This window comes from Aythya fuligula, chromosome 1, assembly GCF_009819795.1.
Source record: "Aythya fuligula isolate bAytFul2 chromosome 1, bAytFul2.pri, whole genome shotgun sequence".
NCBI classification, from domain to species: Eukaryota; Metazoa; Chordata; class Aves; order Anseriformes; family Anatidae; genus Aythya; species Aythya fuligula.
The window spans coordinates 53,113,052-53,137,726 of record NC_045559.1 but is presented as its reverse complement, the minus strand read 5'-3'; the positions used below and the strand labels follow the sequence as shown (position 1 = coordinate 53,137,726).

Sequence of the window (24,675 nt, the reverse complement as noted above, 5' to 3'; positions counted from 1 at the left end):
GTCTGTGTGGCATGCACCTGTACGCTAATCTTAATCTAGCTAAATCAGATAGCCTAGCAATACAGACTGCAGCTAAAGATCAGGGTACATAAACTATGAGCCTGTGCCTTAACTGTGACTTAACTTTCCATTGCTTTTTCTACCTAAATGAAGTTAAATACCTGTTAAATAAAGTTGAGGCATGACTGTTTTTTGCATTTGGTGTGGACATATCTCATGAAACATCACAGAAGAAAAATTTTGCTAGGCATGAATTAGACAAAGATCTTGGCTAGGGAAAAAGGCAAAAAGAAATAGGAGGAAAACAAGGTATTGCCATAGGCAGCATAGCTAATTGCAAAAGTACAGGGAGGACAGCAGTGAAAGGCACTAGCAGATATCTATTGACACACTGCAGTGAGAAAGGCAACTACACCTGCAAGGATTTTCCATATCACATACTTACACCCCTTAGAGTAGAGTGTATACTTAATTCTCTCTTATCTCCTCTTTATGTTTGATTATTTGAGAATACTCAGTCTAATTCAAGAAAGTAGCGAAGCGGCAGGCTCAATCAAGAGGGTAGTAGTTTGTAATTTGTGCTAGTAATTTGTGTCAGAAGTCTTCTTTCATTTGTGTTACAGTTATAGCAAACTCCTGACATATAATTAATGATAACAATGGAGTCTAATGGGAAGGTTCTGCCAGAGTAAAGAGAACAAAAAGCAATTTGGAAAACTGAAAAGAAGCAAAAATTAGAAATGGAAAAATGACTGTGAAGTGGTAACCTTGACTTGGTACCACAAATTTCTTACTCAGCTGTCCAAGTCGAGCCTTCTCTTTTTTACCAAACAAGCGTCCTATTGAGGACTTGATTCCTTTCTTCTTGGGAGCTTTGTGCAGGGAGTCCTGACTGCTATTGACACTGCCAAGACCAATGCTTTCCGGCTCCAATGAAGCAGGCAAACTACTATGAGTGATAATAAAGAAATAGAACAGATAACAAGTTGTTATTATTATTATTTAATTTTATTTTCTTCTGAGCAGCTCTGCAAACAAATGAATTGGTTATAATTTAGTAACAATTTTTCCACAAATGAAATTAATAATCACATCTTGCTCCTTAAGTGATCTAGTAATATGTAGAGCAATATGAGACTGGAAATAAATATTTTTAATTTGCTAAGAACTGATGACAAATACAGGATATTCCTCATATTTGTCTTTCTAGGATTTGCAGGATCACTACTTTTAGTAGTGATCAAAACTACACCTTAAAACAGAAATATCTAGCATTTGTTTTAGCACTGACAAATATCGTCAAGGTCACATAAGAGATAAAGGCAAAGGTTTCTTTCATGGTACAGGAAAAAATTACCAAGAAGAAACATGAAGAGATAAGGACATTTTAGGGTAAACAACATGATTTGAAGAGAGTATTATGTGGTAAAAGTGTTGCACTGATGCATGGTATGGATATCTTACCTTCTGGCATCGTTGTGGTACGAAGAAGGAAGGGTATGTGTCATTCTAATAGCTCTGGGTGTTGGAGGAGGAGAAGTTTCACATTTGATTGTGGCTTTATCTTCACGCCCATCTTCTTCAACTACTGCAATCTGGGGGATAGATACTACATTGAGAGCCAAATGGCTTTTCATGAATTTTTCAACATACATCTCACAAATTTGTCAATTGAACTGAAGCATGTTTGGATTCAAGGGCAGTTTTTTTTTTTTTTTTTTTTTTTTTTTTTTTTTTTTTTTTTGGAGCAAATTGTAGGGATTCTAATTGTTTATAAAGAAATTGGGAAATAACAAAATTGTCTAAACATGGCCACTTGAAATACATATTTGAAAGGACAGAGAGTACACTTGGAGACAAAATTTTATCCCAAATGGGTTAATCCAGTAAAGGTCTAAACATGAAAATAACCTTATGCATGAGCAGGCCTCTTTCATTAAGCAGGATTATTCATGTAAACAAAATGCTCAGGGAAGTAAGGGAGAAGGTAAATATATAAACAAGACTACTCCCTCTGCAGCTTGTTAAGTGAATGGTCAGAGTACTTGAAAGTAAACATGAAAAAAGGAGTTTTGTCACAACAAATAATAATTTAATTTGAATACTGTCTCCTCTCATGTAAAGATAATTACCATATTCAGATCCAGTTCTGCAAATACCTTTATATTGCTCCGCAAGATTTCAAGCAATCTGACTGTGTGCCCACACTTTGCTTTTAACTGTATCTCCTTTAAGTGTATTCTGTAGAGGCTCCTGCAAATATCACTACTGGGCCTTGATTCTTGGAGTAGCAGTGACCCCTGCAAGCCTTTCAAGGTAGTCTTAAAATGACTACGTTCAAGTATTGGATGAAAAGTAGTGAAAGGGGTGCAGTGCCTGGGAAGGAACCCACTTATTTAAATAGCAGAGGAATATGGCAAAAGCACTCTCCCAAGCTTTTAAAAAGCCAGTATCATACCTTTCTCCGATGTTTCCTTAGATCGCTTGGCTTAAATTGGTGACAAAAGCAGCAACAACAAAAAGGAATGATTAATAAATCTTATTTGAGCATATCAATGCAACACACTTTTTCTTCTGACATTCAGAATCATGAAATAGATATTTAATTAATTTAAGACTTTAAATCAATATTTCAATTTAATAATAATTTATTAAAAATATTAAAAATATTTTTATTTTAAATTTTATAATTTTTATTTATTTAATAATTTAAATATTTAATAATTTAATATTAATATATAATATGGCAATATTGTATACTGATTATAAATGTGGTGTCATAACATAAGATAACCCTTTATAAATACACCATCTGTGAAAGCAGTTCTTTTTTCCCAAAGTTACAATCCCATTTCTTTTCATAAATTTAGCAAAGAATAGGATACTCCAAATTTATGACGGCAATTTTTAATTTTGGATTTTTCATATAAAACCTTACACTAACCCCATCCCCCCAAACATACATATATACATATATATATATAACATATTTGCAGTTTTATATAATATTATAAACTAATAAGTGATTCACCGAGGATAAACCTAAAATATCAGCAAATACCACATCAGAAAAAGTGGTATCTCTCTCCAGTTACCCTGTCTTAATGAGCTTGGCATCTTTAGTCAATGAATACAAATTCACCTGTCTTCTGTACTGCAGCATTATTTGGTGGTAGAAATCTGATAGAATGTGCTTTGTTCAACCCCTTTTCATTTTTATTTTTTGTTAGACGTCTCATTCATACAAACAGAGCTGAAGAAATTACAGAATGTTTCATTGCATAGACCTGCGATGTGGAAACTCCTGTGATACTGCTCCTCCAACCTACCTCTACCGGACCATTTGGTAACTTGGGCTCTAGAGACCACACTATTACTTAACTCTTCCCCAGCTCATGTATTCCCACTTGGAGGATGTCTGATAGTGTGCTGTGTCTGTCTCCAGACAGGAAGGTAATGAGATATTCAACATTCAACTCTTGCTAAAATAGTGCAGGGGCAGTGTACTGAAATGATCAATGTATGTGCTTTGTATGGCGTTACTTTTATGGTTTATGATATGTCAAGAGTCTGGCTGCAATTCATACATATGTATCTGAGTTTTAGTCCAGCTATAGCTGGATGCCAGTGAGGCCGTAGCAACATGAAATGTAGAGTCTATACTGCCATTTTGTATTTGAATCTGATGAACACACTGACTGTCTAAATCAAGGCAACTAGGCAGCACAGGTGCCAACTGAGAGGTCAATTTAATCATTGCCATTAATCTGTAGCCAAATTGTTTAGCTTAAACAGTGGGTAGAGTCAAACTGCATATTGAGGAAGGTGTTGCTTTGGTTAAGTGGGTGGCACCACGGCAGCCTGTACATCCACCTTCTCAACAATGGTTTTTACCACCACCAACTTAATTTCTGCTCTTCAGCAGTGGGAACACCAGGGAGAGAAAAAAGAAATGGTGCCTCAGTCTGTCACACCTGCCAGCCATGACCTCCTCTCACAATAAGAAGCTGCTGTCTTTAGTTCCCAAGAAGGCAGCAAATAGATTCATGTGAGTACAAGTACCTGTCAGTTTCCAGAAAGAGAACAGGGAAGGAATACTCAACTAGATGAAGATAGACAAAAAATTATACTCCCACCTGAGTAGGAGCCACATGGGGGATGAATAGCTGGGCTTCACTCTCAGCTGTTCTTAGCTAGGGAACCTTTTCAGCTAGGAGAGTTAATTTCTGCTTTCTGATTGAAATCAAAGCTCATTTCCCCTCTGCTGAGAGGCCCCATCAGTGGACACTTGTCTCCACATAGAACCATTGCTGCTGCTTCCCAGGAATGGACTGTAGGAGGACACTGATGATGTTCAGATTACCAGAGAAACAGCAAGAAATAAATGGGGTAACATGTATCCTATTCTCCTCGCTGTATATCAGACATCATCAGAATGGGCTGCTTTGATTTTATTCTTAGTGCTTAAGTAGATGAATCCACTCAGGCTCTAAATTTCAGTTTGTAGCCCACACTGAACACCACACTCTGTCTGCTTTCTTATCAATATTAGAGTTGAACATCAGAATATGTTGACACATGCTACATTGACTTACATGACTATGGGCAGTTCCTTTTCATCTAGAACTAAAATTATTATTATTTTTTTTTTGAAAATCTCCTTTCAAATCAGAATAGACATATCTCAGAATGTGTATGTAAAGGTACAGTAATATTAGAATTTCTTTGCATGATAATTTGGTGTCTAGGTATTGCAAACTATTGGTAATGTTGAAATATACCAGTTAAATGAATTATTGGAAAAAAAGAAGCACCTATTTCATGTGCTTAATATACTGTCATGAAGAATACATACAAACTGGTACAAGTATGATGAGGTTTTAATGCCTGCTACACATTCCAGGAGGTTTAAACTTGCCAATAGCCCCACTGTGTAATAACTATATCACTTCAGAGCTTTTCATTACAAAACATTTTCCACATATATATGAATTACAGTATTTATAATGATCTGTTCTGTTTCTTATTATTTCCACTGCCTTTGTGCTGAATGCCCTTGATCCTCAGATCAGGATGTCCCTGGTGAATCACGTAGTGCTCAGAAAACACAATAGCAAAAAAAAAAAAAAAAAATCACAGATGTCCATATTCTAAGGAATTTACTACCTGTTCATATGACAGAGAGGCAAATATAGAATTAGAGAGATGAGCCATCAGTGAAAAGATGATGCTAGAAATATCACACCTAAAATGGGCATCACAGAGGTTCTTACCAGTGTCATTACCCCCATTCTGTCCATCTCCCTTGCTGGACTGCGAGGTGTGAGTTTAGGAGTTGAGTGTCCACTGGGAGGAGATGAGCTCGCAAGTGATGATGCCGTCACTGAGCCAGTAATGGATGTACCTTGGTGGACTCTGGCTAGGTTTAAGCCTTCCAGGCTCACGCTGGCCACTCTATTCTCTATCTCTTCAGCACGCAGTTCTGTTGACTCTTTTTCTTCTTGGATTAACCTTGTGAAATAAAAGAACATGGTTCAACTTAGGCCAGAATTAGTACTCTAAAGGCATTCTCCGATTCTGAAAGCAAATTTTTCTTCCTTGGTACTTATCATTGTCTCACATATGCACAGAGACTCACATTGGCATACAATATATATGTACAACAGAGGTTATATATGCCCACTACTGACTGTATTTTTAATTTCTTATTATAATTTCTTCCTGTGTTTCTGCATACACCCAAAAAATCCTAAAAAATAACTAAAAAATACTTTGTTTCAAAGGAGATCCAAAAGAAAAAAAAAAACAACAAATCAAACATGAGTTTCATAGATCAACCCCAAAATAATATTGAAAAGGGTGTTTTTAATCACCAGAATTACAAAGTCCTTTTTCTTAATTCCTCTACCCTCAAAAACAATTGAAAGAATCTGCCCAACAATACCACTTGATGTATGACATGTCAGAAAGACTACTTTCTTTGCAAATGAGAAAGTGCAGGAGAGGGGGAGCTAACAATCTGATTTACCATAGAAAAATAATTCCACTCTTAAGTTGGTTTCATCTGATTTTCTGTTATTAAAGCATAAACACAAATTCAAAGTCAAATGAAATTGGGCCTTAGAGAAGGGAATTGCTAGGATAATCCACATTAAAAACAAACAAACAAAAAAAAAAAACAAGAAAACACGCAAAACAATTTATGTTTCATCCCTACAAACTGATGAAAAAATTAAAGTTTCTGAAGTATTATGTTTTTAAGTGATTTTTGTTATAATAGCTCTTATTGGCGACAAATACTAGTTTCTTCGACATACAAAGCTTCAACAGGATCTTTCCACTGGATTCTTTAGTGTTGCTTAGATGTACTTTGCTCATAAACCCACATTAGAAGGAATCTATTTATGCAAATAAGAGGGAAAAGGATGAGAGATCTAAGTAAAATGACAAAATATGAAGCCTGGAGATGTTGAATCTGTGAAGCAGGCTTGCTTTTTTAGTTATGGTAATAAAAGCCTATATACCAGTATAAGCTTATCTGTAGGGGAAATAAACTCTCACACAAGCTCCAGCAAAAAAGGCTTTTTCTTCCTTTCATCTGAATGAAGAAATTCTGGGAGTAGTGAAAACTGAAAGCTGTAGATCTATAACAAAAAGTCTCCCTTGGAATGCAAAAGTTATTCAAATTCCACAAATTTCAGTAGAGTTTTGTCTTTAAAGATACCTTGCTCAAAGAAAATTTGAGATCTGGTAGAAGGTAATCTGGTTTTGATTATATTTCTAAACATACTTTTTCGGTCTATAAAATTACCTGAAAGTGACTAATACATTTAGTAACATCATCATCTCCTTCTACAGAAATGAGAGGATGCTTTTGACATACCAGCTTTTTAAAGGTTATCTTACACATGAAAAACACGTAAGAATGTTTTCAGCTTAAAACATGGTTTCGTTTATAAAAACTACTTTATTAAGGTAGTTTGGATTCTCTATCACTCCATTACATTTGCACAGAATTTAGCAAGGCATATTCATTTCACTGCCTATTTCCAAGAGTTATAAGTCAACTTTGGAGCATGCAAAAAAATAAATCACATTCTGTGGTTCCGTACAAAATCAAAACCATGTCTTGGAAACATGGATTCTATTAGATGTAACATAGGAATGATCACCAGAAGAAACCATGAACAGCACTGAAGCAAAGTATTTCAGATAGGAGGTCATTAGTGAGCAGGTAGAGGTATGCAGAACAGGGTAAAAAACAAAAATATGAAAAGAGGACTATGGAGGGAGATTTGTCAAATGTGGCAAGTGTTATTATTGTATTTCTTTTCAATTGTCAAGCAGTTCTCTATATGAAACATTTTTTGAAAGTAAACTTTTTTTTCTTGGTGTGTGGTTGGGAATTGAAGAAAACGATATTACTTTCACACAACAAACACTCTCATAGGAAAAGCAGACACATTATCAATCCTTTAAATGTACAAGTGGTCCCCTAATCATTATGAATGGTATCTGAACTTATGCACTGAAGACACCTTAAAGCTGTAAAGAAGAACACCACCACAGCTGGTTCAAGGTTACATACCTGATTTCTTTATTGATTGCATCTAGCTGTTCCTGAAGCATCATGGCCAGAGTCTGGGCATCGGAATGGCCACTTGGTGACAGGAGGTCCATGGAGCTGAAAAGTGTTTCTCTATCATCATCATCAATGTCAGACATTTCAGTGTCACTTTCAAATGGATGGCTGCTCAAAACGCCAATCTGCTGTGTCCTATTCCACTCATGATCTCCAAGTGATTTTACCTAACCAAGAATTAGGATATATACGGCTTATTCCATGGAAAACAATTGCAAAGCTGAACTATAAAATGGGAAAGGAAAGCAACTAACATTTAAGAATACTTATTCAATGATTAATTCTCTGTTAATACTTGCAGTATTACAGCAAGAAGGCATTTGGCATTGCAGAGGATGTAAAGTATTTTCACACAATTTCTAATGCTGTGTAAAGTTAATTCTTAGGAAAAATTATGAAGATATTGAGAAAAGACAGATAATCAAGCATGTTTGAACCCTGATGTCTGATTTCAATGTTTTCTGCCTTCATTTTAGTACAATACTCATATCTGAGTATATAAACATTAAAAAAAAAACAAAACACCAAAAAACTTGGTGCATATATGTAAGTATTCATTTATTTATTCTGGAAATACACAAACCAAAAGCTTATTAACTTGAAAAACATGCTCTTATTAGGAAATATATGAAAAGAAATTGGGGATTAACCTTTGGTTCATCTCTGCGTACTCCCATCCGTCCCCTCCTAGGTCGCCTTATCACTTTAGTTGACCGATAGTCAGACTGGCTATCAACCAGTGAGCCCACAGAATACCTCAACTCTGTTGATGAGTCAAGGTGAGGCCTGAAAAAAAGAGTCAAAGAAATAGACTGAGTGACTAAATGCAGTAATTATAGTGGTAGTAATAATAACAAAAACAACAATCCAATGACCAGTCGAGGAACACGGATTTTTTTTAATAAACAAGTTATGTGAGTTATATTACTATGTGGATTATATTATTATTGTCTGACAAATTTGGTGGCCTGAAAAATTTCATGGCCTTCTACAATGGGGTTACAGCATTGATGGATAAGTGAAGAGCAACTGACATCAAATACCAAAGACTTGTGCAAAGTCTTTGATACTGTTCTGCATGACATCCTTGTCTCTAAATTGGAGAGACATGGATTTGATGGATGGACCACTCAGTGGGTAAGGAATTGGCTGGATAGTCACTCTCAAAGAGCTGTGGTCAACAGCTCAATATCCAAGTGGAAACCAGTGACAGGTAGTGTTCTTCAGGGGTTGATACTGGACCAGCACTGGTTAATATCTTTGTCAGTGACACGGACGATGGGACTGAGTTCACCCACAGCAAGTTTGCTGACAACATCAAACTGTGTGGTGTGGTCAACATGCTGGAAGGAAGGGATGCAGAGGGTCCTGGAAAGGCTTGAGAAGTGGGTCCATGCAAACTTCTTGAAGTTCAATAAGGCAAAGTGCAAGGTCCTACACCTGGGTTGGGATAATCCCAAGCACAGATAGAGGTTGGGTGGAGAATGGGTTGAGAGCAGCCCTAAGGAGGATGACCTGGGGGCGCTGGTGAATGAAAAGCTCAACTTGAGTCAGCAACATGCACTTGCAGCCCAGAAAGCCAACCTTATCTTGGGCTTCATCAAAAAGAGTGTGGTCAAGGGAGGTGATTGTCCCCCTAGTCTGCTCTTGTTAGATCCCCATCTGCAGCACTGCATTCAGCTCTAGGGTCCCTAATATAAGAAGGATGGGCCCAGAAGAGGTCACAAAGCTGATCAAAGGGCTGGAGCACCACTCCTGTGAAGAGAGGCTAAGAGAGTTGGGGTCATTCAGTCTGGAGAAGAGAAGGCTCCAGGGAGACCTTACAGCTGCCTTCCAGTACCTAAAGGGGGCCTACAGGAAAGCTGGAGAGGGACTCTTTGTTAGGAAGTGTAATGATAGGACAAGGGGTAGAGGTTTTAAACTAAAAGAGGCTATATTCATATTAGATATAAGGAATAAATTCTTCACTATAAGGGTGGTGAGGCTCTGGTTGCCCAGAGAAGTTGTGGATGCCCCATCCATGGAAGTGTTCAAGGAGAGGTCGGATGGGGCTTTGAGCAACCTGGTATAGTTGAAAGTGTCCCTGCCCATGGCAGGAATTATATAATCTTTAACGTCCCTTCCAACTTAAACCATTCTATGATTCTATGTATCAGAGAATAAATGGCAAAAACATATCACAAAAATCAAAACAAAAACGTGAGAAGTTGAAATCTTATTATAAGAAAATTATAAGATCTTACTAGAAAATTAAGGTAGAAAACAAGCAGAATTTAGGACAAGACAGTTAGCAGAACTGGCTGCTGAATATATTGTCCTGTACACTTTTCTTCTACTACTTCCCTGAATAAAGATGCTTGAGGTTACTGTAAGAAAGATACGTGTTCAAGAGTGAGTTTATCTATAACACATTCTTACAGTTCAGCATTATAAAAATATTAGTAAATAAAAATATTAGTCAACTGCCCTGTGATACATAGCATAGTTTATGAATGATTTATGTTTATTTGATGATACTTTTGAGAAATTTAACTGGTATGAGGGATGCAACCTAAGAACAAGTACCAAGACATTTTCCATAAAAATATATTCAAGACATGACTATGGTTTTGAAAACAGAAGCTCTGTTTCCAACAAGAAGAATAGCCCATACTTCAGAAATATTCTGGAATAACGATAGTTGACCCCAAATTTTTCCTGTAGTCCTGTTAAGTCTTGGGATGTTGTGGTGAGGCATATACTCGATGACGTCAGCATATCTTTTCTTTTCTGAAGATAGCGGTCACTGGCCTTTCTGTCCTCGATAAAATAGCAGCAGTAAGAATTCCCTACTTGGTGCTATTAGAAACAACCTGACTACGGATTGCATAGAAGATGCGGAAGAGCCAAGGATGTGTACACCATTTAAGCATTCAACCATAGCAGTGGAGACCTGTCAAATTTCTAGCTCTTAACATATAACCAATTTCCACATAAAAATATATGAATAGTATGCTCATAGTAGAAAAGTGAAGGGTAACAAATACTATACTAAACCAATCACATTTTTTTATAGTGACTCCTTAAATAAGCTTGACATTTCACTATAAGAGCATAAAATTAGTTTCATGTTCTACTTAAATTATTTATTTATTTTTTTAAACTTGGGAAAATATTTACAACTTACAAGGTTCACAGCAATGTTAATAATCAGTTTTGGGAAACAAAATAAGTTTTGTTCTTAAAACAATTTTCTCACTTGGGAAAGATGTTGGAGAAAGTGACAGCTTTAATCTTGGACATAAGAAAAGCTAAATGAAGGAAATCATTCACAAAAGCACATATATCTCTGCTGAAAAGAGCAGACTGTTTCCCTGGTCTCTTGTTCTGTATCTGTTTCTAAAAAGAGAGAATAAATCTTCTTTCCTTAAGAAGAACTTAATTTGAATTAAAAAATATTGGCACTTTGTAGCATTCATCTCAAATTTCACACACCATTTTAATTAAAAAAAAATAATAATCCAATGTTACAACTGTGGTACTATTAATTGATAAATGGTAAATGATAATTGATAAATTGATATGTGAAGATAGTGGAAAAACATGAAAACCTCTAGCAGCTACAGGGACTCCATGTACCTGCAGATACATACAGAGGACTACATTTTTTAGTAGGAAGCCCTCCACATCAGAGCAAGCAACAACAAACATGATTAACTATCTCTTCAGAAACACCAAATAGCAACCCCTTTGCCCTGAAATGGGTTACTTTATAGCCAAATAAAGGAACTTTGACAGAGCACATGGAGAAACTTAACTTACTGCCTGGTATTATAAATATTTTCACAAAGCTAAAATAATAATGGATGGATTTCAAGGGCTAACACCATTTGTTTGTTTTTTATAAATACTGCAAGAAAACAAATGAATATCTGGCACCGGAATACCTGAAATGTGAGCATGTGTCACAGAAATCAAACCAGAGATGTTAAAATTTCGTGGACAGTGAACTTGTTTTAGAACTTTGGTTTTGGGTAGAGCACACATCTGAGTTCATACTGTTGTCATAAATGTTCTTTTTGGGCAGCTATCAGTCTACCTTCCCTTAGGCTTCCTATCATGGGGCTTCCATAATGTTGGGGGTGTGGGGGTAGGGAGAGTGGGGAGGGGAGGAGGATATTACCTTTTAAAGAATTCCTTACAACTTGTTTTTGTTGCTATACTAATAAGAAATCTTGATAACAATTGGGCTTGGGCTACAAATGTCTTAAACTCTTTATCTACATTGCCAGGCAATAATCTTTTGATTCATTTTGTTTTAAATCTATCTGTATGTCTCTCCCCTCTGATGTTGTAAACCTATTAGGGCAATGAGTCTTTTCTAAGTTTGTACAATATTTGCTGTAATAGATCTTTGCTTTGATAACATACTTAGTATGTACAGAGGTATATAAATACTTGGTACTTCTGTAGCAAGTTGGTAGATAATAAGAAACAACTCAGGTTCATTTCTGGCAGCAGATATTTATCTGCTGCCCAGCTTCATTATTATTCTTCTGAAAGAACAAACTCCTGCAAATACAGAACTGAATATGGACTGAGAAGGATAAGTATTTAATGCTGAAACTTCCCTGTTCCAGAGAGGGGGAAGTGTATTAGAAATGAAACACTACTCCAAATGTGTGGAGCCAGGAGCTGGACTTGATGATCCTTGCGGTTCTTTCCAACTCAGGATATTCTATGATTTTGTGAAAAATATTATTCCAAATGATAAAACAAGTTGAGGTTTAGGCATACATTTAGGCAAGAAGGGCTGCCTTTCTAGAATAATAAATTCATTTCAGCTGTTAGTCCAGTTTCTACAGTACATATCTCACTATTGTTCCCATATTGCTTTCCACCACAGAGACAATGTTCAATGCCCTGTCAGAACACTCTTACTGTCAGAACACTCTGAATATTGCCTTAATCTTTAGTTCATGTTTTGTGATCTTTTCCTATACATTAGGCAAAGCTGTGCTACTTCTTGCTAATAATAATAACAACAACAAAAAAATAAATATGGTCTTAAATATACTGAGCAGCTTTAGTATTAACAATGATGGTTACAACTTTGTTATTACAGAATCCTGAGAGAAAATGGGTATTTGGCTATGTTTTTAAAAACATTCCATAATTTCAAAGACTTTCCTTAATCAGAGTAATATTTCAGTGTATTCTCATTGCTATAAAGCCCCAGTTACCTATGAAAAAAGTGAAAAGCCACAGCAATAATCATTCCACAGATCCAACGTTTTTAAAGAAATACATGATTATATGTAGCCTGAATGCACTCTTGTTGTAAAGGCTTGACACTTATGTCTGTGTTCTCTTTCAATTCAAAGAGAGGAAACTTTTGTCATTAAATATTACCTTGACAATGTGGGTTCAATTAAAGAACCAGCCCTCAATTTCATTTGATCCAGTTCAGATCTCAGTTTCTCAATTTCTTCTGCAAGTCTTTCCTGGAAATCAGAAAATTAAGATATACTTGTGATCCAAAGTACTTTTAACTTTCTGAGATATTAACCTTACAAGGCTAAACAAGAAAGATAAATTACACTGAATGTAACACTGAGTAAAATAAGAAATAGCACTGAAGTCATTCAAGTCTATTGCTAGTATGACATATGCATCAAGAGGAGATTGTACAGGTCTCCCTACCATTTTTCCATTATCTAGAAGTGATGACAGGACAGGTTCACACTGTCCTACTAAGCAGGCTTTATGTCAACCCATGAGCTTTACTTTTTTCCCAGTTCTCTCCCCTGTCCCACTGTGGTGGAATGAGTGGATGGCTGTGTGGTGCTTAGCTGCCTGCCAGGTTAAAAGAAAACGAGAAAAAAAAGGTATTCATAATTCAAGTTTAGATTCTGCGGAAGAAATTTGTGTTTCATTTGACACAGCTTTAAAAATGTCTTTTTTTGTCATGTAACTTGATGGTGAAGTATGATCCTGACTTTGTGACAGTTGAATCACCTTACAACCTTTGAGCCATCTGTAGTAAGACAGGAAGTATGTGGCAATAGAAAATAAAGAAAGGGCAATGTTGTTGTTGATAACACCTACACGTCTTATTTTGCAGAAGTCCTTCCCCTATTTTGCATTTCCTTCCCCTCTTCCTGCAGGAAGTTCCTCATCAAAATCACTCTTATAATTTGCAAAGACAAAACAAATGGTAGCGGAAAGACTACATCAATGCAGGCAAGTAGAGCAGTTGCTGGGGCATAATTACAAATGAGCAATCCAAATGGCAGTGAACAAACTACACCATGCAGTAGCACCATTACTGTACATTAGTAGCCATACTAGAGGAGTTGCTATAGCTTAGATTCCATTAAAATAAGTCCCAAATTTCTTGCTTAGATTCACAAGAAATCTGCAGCAGCCAAGAACCCAACCAATTTCACAAGATCCTTTTTGGGACTTTAATTTGAATGTTTCTCTGCCCTTCTACAAAGTTATCTGAATCTAGATTAAAATGACAAATGATTTGAATAGATATTACTTTTGCTATTTTTCTCAAAGTAGTTGTTTTTAGATACAGAATTTTGTATTTATTTTAGTATTAAATGAAGCTATGCTTTTAAGATTCTTTTAAGTAGATTTAATATGCTATAAAAACACTCCTGTGAATGTGAAGACAGATACTGTATTTGTGTATCCTACTGCCCTCAAGGCAAGTATAACTTCAAAACTAAATCTTAACATTTGGATTGGAATAATATTTATAATTACTTTGACTGATTCACTAAACAGTATTAGGTGTTCATTTGCAATGAACTAAGAAAGCCCATTTTCAGTTATATTTAGCCTAATGCCAATGCTAAATGTTAAGAAGAATTGCATCAAAACAAGAAATTACATTCTTAACTATGAAAGTATAACCAGTTATACAATTCCTGTTAAACAAGACTTTTTTTTTCCTTTCAGGTTTAAAACAGATAGAACAAAAATTACAGAGCCAGTAAAATCAATATGAATTTTAGTGTTGACTTCCCGAGGCTAGCATTTCAGCTATAAACTTAGCTCAGACGACTTGTTAGGGACCTTCATTGGCTAGTAAAGATCTTGGTGATTAAAGGAATTATCTTTAATACCAGGAAGATTTAACATGATATTTGGATAAGTAAATATACCATACGTCAAAAGAAAAAAAAATAATTTTGATAAAAACAGATAAAATCACATTATTTATAGTACCTTGTCATGTAAAGATTCTTCCAGATTTTTCCGGAAACTTTCAGATTCCTGAATCAAAACATTCTACAAACAAAATGAATAAAAATAAAGACAAAAGAGAAGAAAAATCAGGTAAATGTTGAATATCAGATATTGCCATATACATTTAACCTCTATACTCAAGATAGCAAATTTAAGTAAGAAATGAGTTTTCATATTCACTGGACTGTAAAATTAAAGTCCTTTACAGCTTCAATTTGAGTATATATTATATTTAAGACACCTTAAATTACCCAAACATGTATGAAGATGTTTTTTCAAGAACAGCAAGAAGTTTGTCATTTTCTTGAACTGAGCAACTGTGACATGCTTACACAGCTATTTTGTCCAGTTCTTCTTTTGGCAGACCTATTTCTTGCTTTGTTATGTCATTTTGTTTCAATGATATAAACCAGAAGTATATCCTGTGAAAGACTCTGAAGTAAAGATACTGAAAGATTTCCTTGGATCAAACTAAAGGTAGAAGAGGGAGGGATTAAGGAGGCTAAATAAAAAGATCTCACAATTTAAATTTTACAGGCTTGTTAAGTCACAGAGAGCTAGCACATCTCAAAATATCTGTAAATAACATTTCCTCTTTCTTCTGTGGTGACAGCATGTTATTCTTTACAGAGGAAGTGAGGTAAAATCAGCAAGCTAAAATTCAGGAATGACAGCACATCTGAGACCTGGCCATTCCTCAGTTGTAATCCCCTTTCTTTCACTGCCTTGTAATGCATTGTGGCCTATCATTTACCAGCTCTTCATCTGGCTCCCTGTTGACAAAACAGTGACTCATAATACCCAGAATGTCCAGTTTAGAATAGTCATGGAAAGGCTCTTGAGCTCATACACGAACTAGGAGTTGAATGTATAAATTAGACTTTATTTGCAGTCATATTTACTGTATACAAGATTAGTATGATACCTCCATCCTGATAAAAGTAGAATATGTTTTGTATGGGAAAATCTTTACTGAGATGAACTTTATTCTGCCCTTTGTACAGTACCTTTTCTTCAAGTGCTGCCATTCTCTCTTTTAAGTGTAGCTGCAGACGCTCATTGGATTCTGTCAAAAGTCTGTCTACAGTATCTGATAATCTTTTGTTATGCTCCTCATTCATTTTTTCTCTTTGCCTTGCCTTTGACATAGAATAGAAAAGACAGATTTGTAAGGTCCAAAATTAACCAGCATAGTCCTGTATCATTAAAAAGTAAAGATTTTATGGTAACTGAACACATGAACAATTCCACATGAATTTGATTACAGTTATTAACTAATGCACATTAATTTTTGTTTCAACAGAATACTTTGAAACCTGTGAGTGGGTGTAAACTAGTTTATTAAGGCAGTTGAATAAAATGGAAAGATGCTGCCATCACTGCTATAAATAAAACATTTACCAGTAGATCGATTTGTGTGCTGGAGTGCATAAGTAGTACTGTATTGACAAATTAAAAGAGGAAAAGCACCCAGAAGTTGTCTGCAATACACTTACCCTTTGAAGCTCCTGATTCTTCTCTTCAAGCTGAGCTTCTAAGTGTCTCATACGTTCTTCGATATTTCCATGTCTTTCTTCTGCCTGTAAAAAATAGAAAGACTCATTCTGTAATTTAAATGACTTTGCATGTCTTTATCTCAGTAAAGTTTAAACAAAACATAAAGCAAGCTACTACTAACTGCAAACTTAGTTTTCAGAAAAGAAACTATTTAAACAGGCAGCTGAACAGCATTGCTTGAAATGTGTCAGCTACAAAGGCCTGTTACATCCAAGCATCAGCAAAACATTGGAGTTATTTATGAGCAATGAAATCAGCCAAATGTAACATGCAGACTGTGCATGGTTTGAACACAAACCTGCCATCGTAAAATTGTAAGCTCCTGAAGCACTGAACTGCACGATGGTTGATTATCAATAAAATAATAATAATAAAATAAGTTAAAAAAAAAATGAAAACAAATCAAATGGATTCTATTTAGCAATAGAAAGTAAAGTCCAGTAGGACTACCTTCCTACGTATGGAGATCATTTCTTGTAGTTTAGCTTCCATAATATATTGATAATCATCAGATGAGGTAGAAGAGGTTGGATCAGACTAACAAGTCAAGGAAAAGGAGAGGGACAAAATTGAAAAATCAGAACTAAAGACACTGACACTGAACAGAACACAGCACAGAATGCTTAAAAGAAAAGTGTGACTGAAAATTTAATACTTTTAACTGACAGATTTTTAGGTGGAATAAACTACACTGATACTTGGTGGATATGATGCAGTTGATATGGAAAAACTGAAAAATAATGGAATGCTAAAAAGCTATCAACCTACATATGAAAGTCCAAGGTTAGTGATGGCTGGCTGATGACATATTACTATAGAGTGAATTCAAAGCAATACTGTCTAATCTAATGTTTTTTGGAATTATGGCAAACCAAACACCAGAATAGGACTCTGAGAGGCCAATGTCAGAAAGTCCTTTATTATTCTTCTATCATTTTCTAGGAATGAAAACAATGCATAAATACTAATTAATGGATTGGTCAATTACAGAACTGTGCAATGTTATGTGTTACATTCCCTAATTTCTAGGAAATAGAAAGAACGTCAAAAGACAAAAAGCCAAGATTCAGTATTCCGTTTTAGAATACGCTGTGTAAGCCCTTCTATCCAAATAAACGATATGGTTTTCATCCCTTTGAAAGGATCCACCCTGGTGGATCCCTTTGCAAGATCAAGGTCATCAGATAAAAGAAGAACCTATAAATAAAAATTCATTAATAGGAGTGAAAAAAGTCATTACTGAATATAGAAATGGTAATCCATCCAAAGATTCATTACTACTTGTGACAGAAGTCGACCTTAATTAGGCCAACAGAACATGTTGCAGAACATGAATATTCATGTTATTGTCATATCAAACAAGCCTGTGTTATCATTCGAAATGAAAAAAAAATTAAAGAAATGCTATACTAGATTTGTTGCTATGGAAATAGGAATGTGCATAAGGCGTATAGGCAGTGCTACTGATGAAATTGAATTGTGAGCTTGTGACTGTCAAATGCTGAGTATTTCACTCCCTCAAATTTACCCTCTCAGAAAGAGATTCTGAACTCCATCTTTAGATAAGCAAAATTTAATACCAGCAATAAATAATTCTACAACTATATGTTTTAGCAAGACTATTTTTTCAGAGACTTCAGTCTATTGATGATTTGTCAGAATAATTAGAATAGATACCAACATAATTCCAGCTGTACATTGTAACTTGAAATTATACATAACTTAAATGTAGTAGTATTATCAGTACCAAAAGATCAGATAGAAAACGATGATCTTGAGTTATATAAACTGTAGTTTTTGATACAAAGACATTCTTTTAAAAATCCTACTTTTTATAAATACAATAATAAATCATAACTTTGAAGATCACTAACATTCCCTTTAAATTGCATATATTCACAAAACTCAGATACTTGCAAAATTTAAGGGGAAGTCAGTATACTTTGTAACTAAGCTCATTTAATAAGTGCCGTTATTGTTTTTGATCATGAACCAGGCCTACTGTTTATCTGGACTTGCTCATTATCTGAAACTACTCTGCCAATTTGTTATGACTCGGACCAGTGACAATCCCTTTATGATTTCCTTCATCTTATCTTTGAGTTTTACATATTAGTTTGTTTCAGCACAGAAGTGATAATGTGCTACTTCATTTCCCAAACTGGATAAATGGGAAGATAGGACTAAAAATGTTCAGTCCCTGAGGATACAAAAAAACGGGTCATGTTATCCCTTCCACGAAGTGCCCAAACTTCATCTCCACAGGAGGCAGACTTCTCCCCTTTTTGAGTCCTGACTGCACTTCTGGTTAAATGCCTTCCCTTAATACTTCTGCAAGGCCAGGAGAAGATTTGAAATCATCAAAGCTCTGAGTTGATGATGGTGAAGGCTTAAGGAATTCTACTTCTTTTGAAACTACTTTCACTGAGGGAGATATAAAATGAGTTTGAGGGTATTAGCCTACAAAATTAAACAACTTAGAAGCTTCATTAGCTGACTGAAAATTTTAAACATGTTACCTAATCTTGACTGCTTTTATATATTTAATTTCAGGTCTATACAATATGAAGATAATCAAATTAAAACCTCTAGGTTCAAATTAGATTTCATTTAAGACTCCTGATATGTGGGGCTATCTGTCATAAACTGTCCTTTAGAAGCCAGTCTAGATAGATATGTTATTCACATTTATTTTTCAAATTAAAAAAAAGATTTTGAGTCTAAACAATGCAGTAGCTTATTTCTTAGGTGAAAATTGTCTTCTAAATATATAAGACAATTATGGTATTAGCCCTAAATATTACTTGGAAAAGGATAAGTACAATTATTTCCAGAACCATATTTTTGAATGTACAATTCTTATAGTACACAGAAAATGTTCTTGAAAGAAAAACACGTTCTCTTAAGATTCGTGTATCTAAATCTGCTTATTTTATCACTTCCTGGTGCATTAACAATTCAGTAAGATATACCTTTTATTCAGTAACATATACCTTTTTGCATGATACTTAAGTTACCTTACTTCATATTAAAATTCCCACTAGAATAAGAGCTTTTGAAGACTCAGAAGTTTACTTTAAAAATATTGACTGGTTCTAGGTATGAGGCAGAGGCTGAGACACTTGTGTTAGTCATGTTCCTATAGCAAGAACCAAGACAGGACTGTGGTCTCCAAATTTCATAAACAGAAGCTGCATGTCTTCTGACTTGCTTTGCTAAAGGTCAATTAAGTTTTAAACTTTCTAAAATGTACTTATCTGGTTACTTGCTGGCAAACCTCACCCTACTTTTTTTTTTTTTTAGTATGACATAAATGCTTGTTTTCTAGTACTTTATACGGGAGGATTAGTAAGACACATGATGTGGTATTCAGCAATTAGCATTTAAAGCATTTACCCAGCACATTCAGTTATAAATAGGTTTAGTGAAATTGTGTATCTTTGGATTAAAAATATATGGACAAGAACTAACAAAGTCTGAGCCTTATAAAATACCAGCATGAGTCTTAATGCTCACTTTGCACTTTATATGCTATGACATAGCAAAGAAATAGCCAGTATAAGCCAGTAATAGACAGGAAAATTTTGCTTTGAGGGAATACTGAAGCAGCTTGTATTATTGATCTCTAACCCTGTTAAAACTCTGCTGATGCTCCTGCTGCTAATGCGCCCACAAAAAAAATGTTGCTTTCACATCATCTGTTACTGTTGGCACTGCACATTTTCTAGGTCTTTGCACCTTACTTGAAAAAAATCCAATTTCAATCATACTGATGCAGAAAGCACCTGTATAGTACAGGTGCTATAATTTTTTCTTCCTCATGCTGAGCTGCAGGAACAAATCTCAACTTTTCTAGTGGTACAAGCCAATTTCCACAGTTTTGAGACCTTGATGTTTGAACACCTGCTGTCTCCATATTTTCTACTGGCTTCTTATGGCACATATTCCTTTGTCTATCTCTTGAATTAGTGAGTTATTCAAGGATGAAATAATGTACTATTGAAGTGAGCTATTATGCAATTGGTGGTGAAAACAGGTGATTGTGGTGACTGAGCCACAACAGCTCAAAAAGTTATCAACTACTAATTATATGCTCACTTTTAGCCTATTACAAATAATGACATAAAACGTGTTGCCTTAAGTCACCCCTTTTCCTGATACCCAATCTTTCAGTTATTAGATATCCACACATTCTTGCCCCTCCTTTACCTCCTCACTACACTCCACACCTGGTATGTTTAGTAAGGAACTCCTTCCTTATAGCTCTGTCAAGATTGCTTCTTTCACTTTTTCCGCCTACCAAAAAGGAGGAAATCTTCTGTGGAAGGGGAGACACAAGAAGAGGAGTGGTTTGAGAAGAGAGTGAGTTGTAAATGTGGAGTTATCTTGGGCTTCCCTCCCAATTCAAGATTTTCTCTATTTCCAAAAGATCAGTCAACTTCCTTCTCCAGCCAATACATCATCTTATCTTTCTCCCTTTTTCTCAGAGCATTTTTTTTATCAACCATATCCACTGCTTGCAGGAGACCTTCTCTGTCCACTTTTCATCCTTACCTCTACAGCCCTTCTCATTTCAATTTATTACAGCTCCTTGCCTACTTAATGCAAACCAGATCCCTGCATCACCACAAAACAAGCATCATGACCCACTTGTCTCCAACCTTCATGTCATTTTTCTTCACCTTTAAAATAAACTCAATGTGTTACTATGCTAAATATGTTTTACTATGATTATGGTATATACAACTGGTGCTTCAATTTCCTCTCCTCCATCTCTGTGCTTCCCTGATGCAGCTATGAAGTACTACTGATATTTCTGGTGACCCACACAGAGGAAGGATGGAGTTAAATGCTGACTGCTGTCTTGTGATCAGAGAAGTGACGTGGTACCTCTGCAGCACAAGCGCCCAAGGGGAAAGTGACTGCTGGTGGGAGTGACCGAATGGAAGTAGGTGGATGCTGATTGTCTCTACTACACCCCTCCTTAAATACATGCAAGCAGAAATCATGTTTGACAAACTAACCATCTGAAGATGCTGGATGCTCCAATGTCTGCCCCTTCTAAGGAAAATAAACATCTTCCAGGATAAAGAAAGGATTAGTTAATAATTGAGGGTGGTTGTTTCTACTACCAACTGCCTCTTCTCCAGGTTAGGCAATCAGACCAATACTGTGGGAGTGAGTACAAAGTGGTTCAATGAGTCATGGCAGTTTCAACCTCGGGATACATGCCGAGAGCTGCGCTACTTCTCATGACCAGACAGAATGCCAGTGCGACGGCCAGGCAGGACAGCACAGTACATGGGATCATGCTGTTCCAGGTTAGTTTGCCACAGGCTGACTAACCCTCCAGTTGCTCACCCAATGGGCAGAACACAGTGAAAACAAAGCCAAAGAAAGGTTTGAATAATTTAGGTAAGTTTACGAGTACTTATCTGAGTTCACTGTACAGTCCAAACTTTTGGAAGTTCACTCCTTATGAACTAGTTTGGGCATGGAAAAGTAGCAAAAGACATTCACTAGCCCATATTAAAAAACAAAAACAAACGAAAAAAAACACTCAAGTTTTAAAACTGACACAATAGAAGGATCTCGTTCCACATCCTTCTTCTGCAGAATCCCAACCCAGGTTTATTATGAGGAAAAGTATAAATTGAATACAGAATTGTAACATGCATATTTTAAGCTTGAGAAAAAAAATATCACATCCAAATCCAGAACGTGTTTGTTCTGTTTTATGTCCACATGTAAATAACCAGGCTTATATTTTAACCACAGTGAAGCAGTCAAGGTTTCCAGTTATCCCGTAGCATTTTCCTTTAATAAACATGTAAAATATATTAGGCTTAACTCACCTCTTTCACATGATTGTAACCCCATTAATCTCAGTGGAGCCACTTTCATTGAGGTAGTACAAAAGAAAGGAGAATCAGATTTTTTTTTTCTTTATTTCCCCCCCCCAGTGTAGATAAGCTAGTTGATTCAGGGGACTCCTCTACTTCGTATATGTTGACATTGCAGTGACCACAGCTCAGGTAGACAGACTTAAGGTAGTCTGAGGCCAGTTAATTTGAGCACTACTAACGATGTTTATGCTGGAACAAACCTCAACACAGACAAAATTACCTAGTGTTATTCAGCTCCTCAGGTAGGTTTTGCAACTTTCTTTGAATAGCTAGGTCATAACAGTATCCCAGTTAGCCAATATAAAACTACTTAATTAAGCTGCAGTGGCAGGTTCCAAGCTACATTTCTGTGATTCATGAAAATTACTGGACATCAAGCTTCAGAGCAGCTAGACCAGCACTTCAGTAAGCTATACAGTAGGCAAAGATGTCATACACAACATATGAACTCTGGACTTCTATGGCCTCTTGGAGAAATTCTGACATCTTTCTTCATGGCATGTATTCCAAAAAGATCATTTTTATTTTTTTATTTTATTTTATTTTTTTTTGGGTGTAATCAGAGAGAGATGGAATGAACTTGCATTATAGCTGAATAGACTCATTAGAGTTTCTCTCTTGGCAAAAACTTTGGTAATGTACATCAATGTGAAATGGGGTGGAGCATCATCTCTGTTCACAGTTCTTTAACTGCATCCCATGAAATAATGCAAAAAGACAAACAGGGATGTATACTGCAGCTTTATGGTCACGATAACTACTGGAAGTCCCTGAGTATTCTGCATGACTGAAATGAAATTTCTTCTTACAATATTTGTCATTAATAGATGTTAAAGTATATGTTCAAGGAAAAATGCAGTTGAAAGAAAAGACATGCTTGAGACTGCAAAATACTTACTGGTGCCTAATTGCTGGAGAAATTATTCAGGAAAAAACATCTTAAAATAAAAAAACAATATTTTTAAACTACTAATGGCATTAGAATATCTGAATATTTGTTGAACCAGAAACAACTGAAAAAAAGTTAAGTTGCCAAGGGATTGCTCTTTTGTGCACATGAGTTTTTGTTAAAGTGCAATCATATTTATTTAGTACTTCATGTAACTCTCTTTTTGCTGTTGTTGTTGTTGTGTCCCCCCTCCCTCCCCACCCTCAACCCCCCCACCATTTTCGGTCTGCCCTTCAGATTCCCACCCATTCATAAAATGGGTGGGAATTTTCAAAGTGGACAGCACGAAATCTTGATTACTGAATAATGAAATCGCCTTCATAAAAATAAATAAATAAATAAATAACCTTTTCTATGCTTCTGTGTTTCAACTAAATTACTTATAATCGGGTTTATTAATGAGGTGCTCAGCTCTTAAGGCTTTACTATAAATGAAATTTGAAAAAGAAAGCCATTACATATAAAAATGACTAGGCATATAAATAGATAGAAACATTCCTTGGCAATAGAGAAAGGAGAGCTTAGATAAACCAGAAGGGTATGTAATAGTCTCTTAAATGCATTTTACTTTCTTTGTCTGATTCTAAGATAGTAAGAATATATACATTGTCATTGTATGTCCTTATGACAGGTAATATTTGATCTCCAGTATTAAGCACATGCACACCTGAAAATATTAGTGGCCAAATATGATAACCACGTTACTGAAAAGTTATTTTTACCTTCTTATTTTTCTGAAAGAAAGCTACCTTTTTTGTTATCACAAAAAACAAACAAAAAACACATTTTGAGGTCTTCGGAGTTTCACATTTGTCTTTGCAAATGCAAAGAATCATTCAAAACAAGTCTTGTAAGTATGTACTGCAAGTCATCTTCACTTATGATGTACAAATCATCCCAGCTGCCATTAACATTTGTTTTATAGCACTTACTGGAACAAAACTAATTGTTGTCGCATATATGTGGTATATATTGAAAACATACGATTCCTTTGTACAGTGTAGGCTACCTAACAGATAACTACTTTACCTGTTATCAAAATGGTAAGAATTAAAAATACAGCATTGAAACTACTGCTGGTTAATACTGAACTTGTGGCACATACTTATCAGGAAACATCTGCTTTCAAATCAGCTCAACACAACTTTTGTTTTGTCCCTGAGGTGAGGAACCACAATGCAAATCAATATTAACAATGGGGCTTCTGAAGTGAACCTATTTCTCAGAGCAGTACCTTAGTCAGAGCTGCAATTCTCTGAGCCAGTTCAGCCTCCACTTCAGGTAAGGTTTCTGCCTTCCTCATTGTCTGCTGCAGCTTCTGCTCAGCCAGCTCTAGACGCTCTTGCAGCTGTCTGTTTTTGTCTTCCAGCTGAAGATAG

General features: G+C 35.7%; 1 protein-coding gene across 10 annotated transcripts in view; it reads right to left on the bottom strand.

Annotated features, from left to right (window-relative positions):
• PPFIA2 (PTPRF interacting protein alpha 2) overlaps positions 1-24,675 on the bottom strand; it is a 325,957-nt gene that overhangs the window by 38,036 nt on the left and 263,246 nt on the right. For 5 of the 10 annotated variants that reach the window (XM_032186559.1, XM_032186593.1, XM_032186585.1 and 2 more), the window contains 12 exons: positions 24,531-24,665; positions 16,892-16,978; positions 16,381-16,464; positions 15,892-16,023; positions 14,864-14,926; positions 13,034-13,125; positions 8,293-8,428; positions 7,589-7,809; positions 5,274-5,511; positions 2,459-2,488; positions 1,465-1,595; positions 795-949 (listed from right to left, as the gene is read on the bottom strand). In XM_032186559.1, coding sequence (XP_032042450.1) covers positions 795-949; positions 1,465-1,595; positions 2,459-2,488; positions 5,274-5,511; positions 7,589-7,809; positions 8,293-8,428; positions 13,034-13,125; positions 14,864-14,926; positions 15,892-16,023; positions 16,381-16,464; positions 16,892-16,978; positions 24,531-24,665 — 1,504 coding nt within the window. The remainder of the gene's footprint in view (positions 1-794; positions 950-1,464; positions 1,596-2,458; positions 2,489-5,273; positions 5,512-7,588; positions 7,810-8,292; positions 8,429-13,033; positions 13,126-14,863; positions 14,927-15,891; positions 16,024-16,380; positions 16,465-16,891; positions 16,979-24,530; positions 24,666-24,675) is intronic. The other 5 variants (XM_032186631.1, XM_032186641.1, XM_032186613.1 and 2 more) reach the window with 2 other exon arrangements.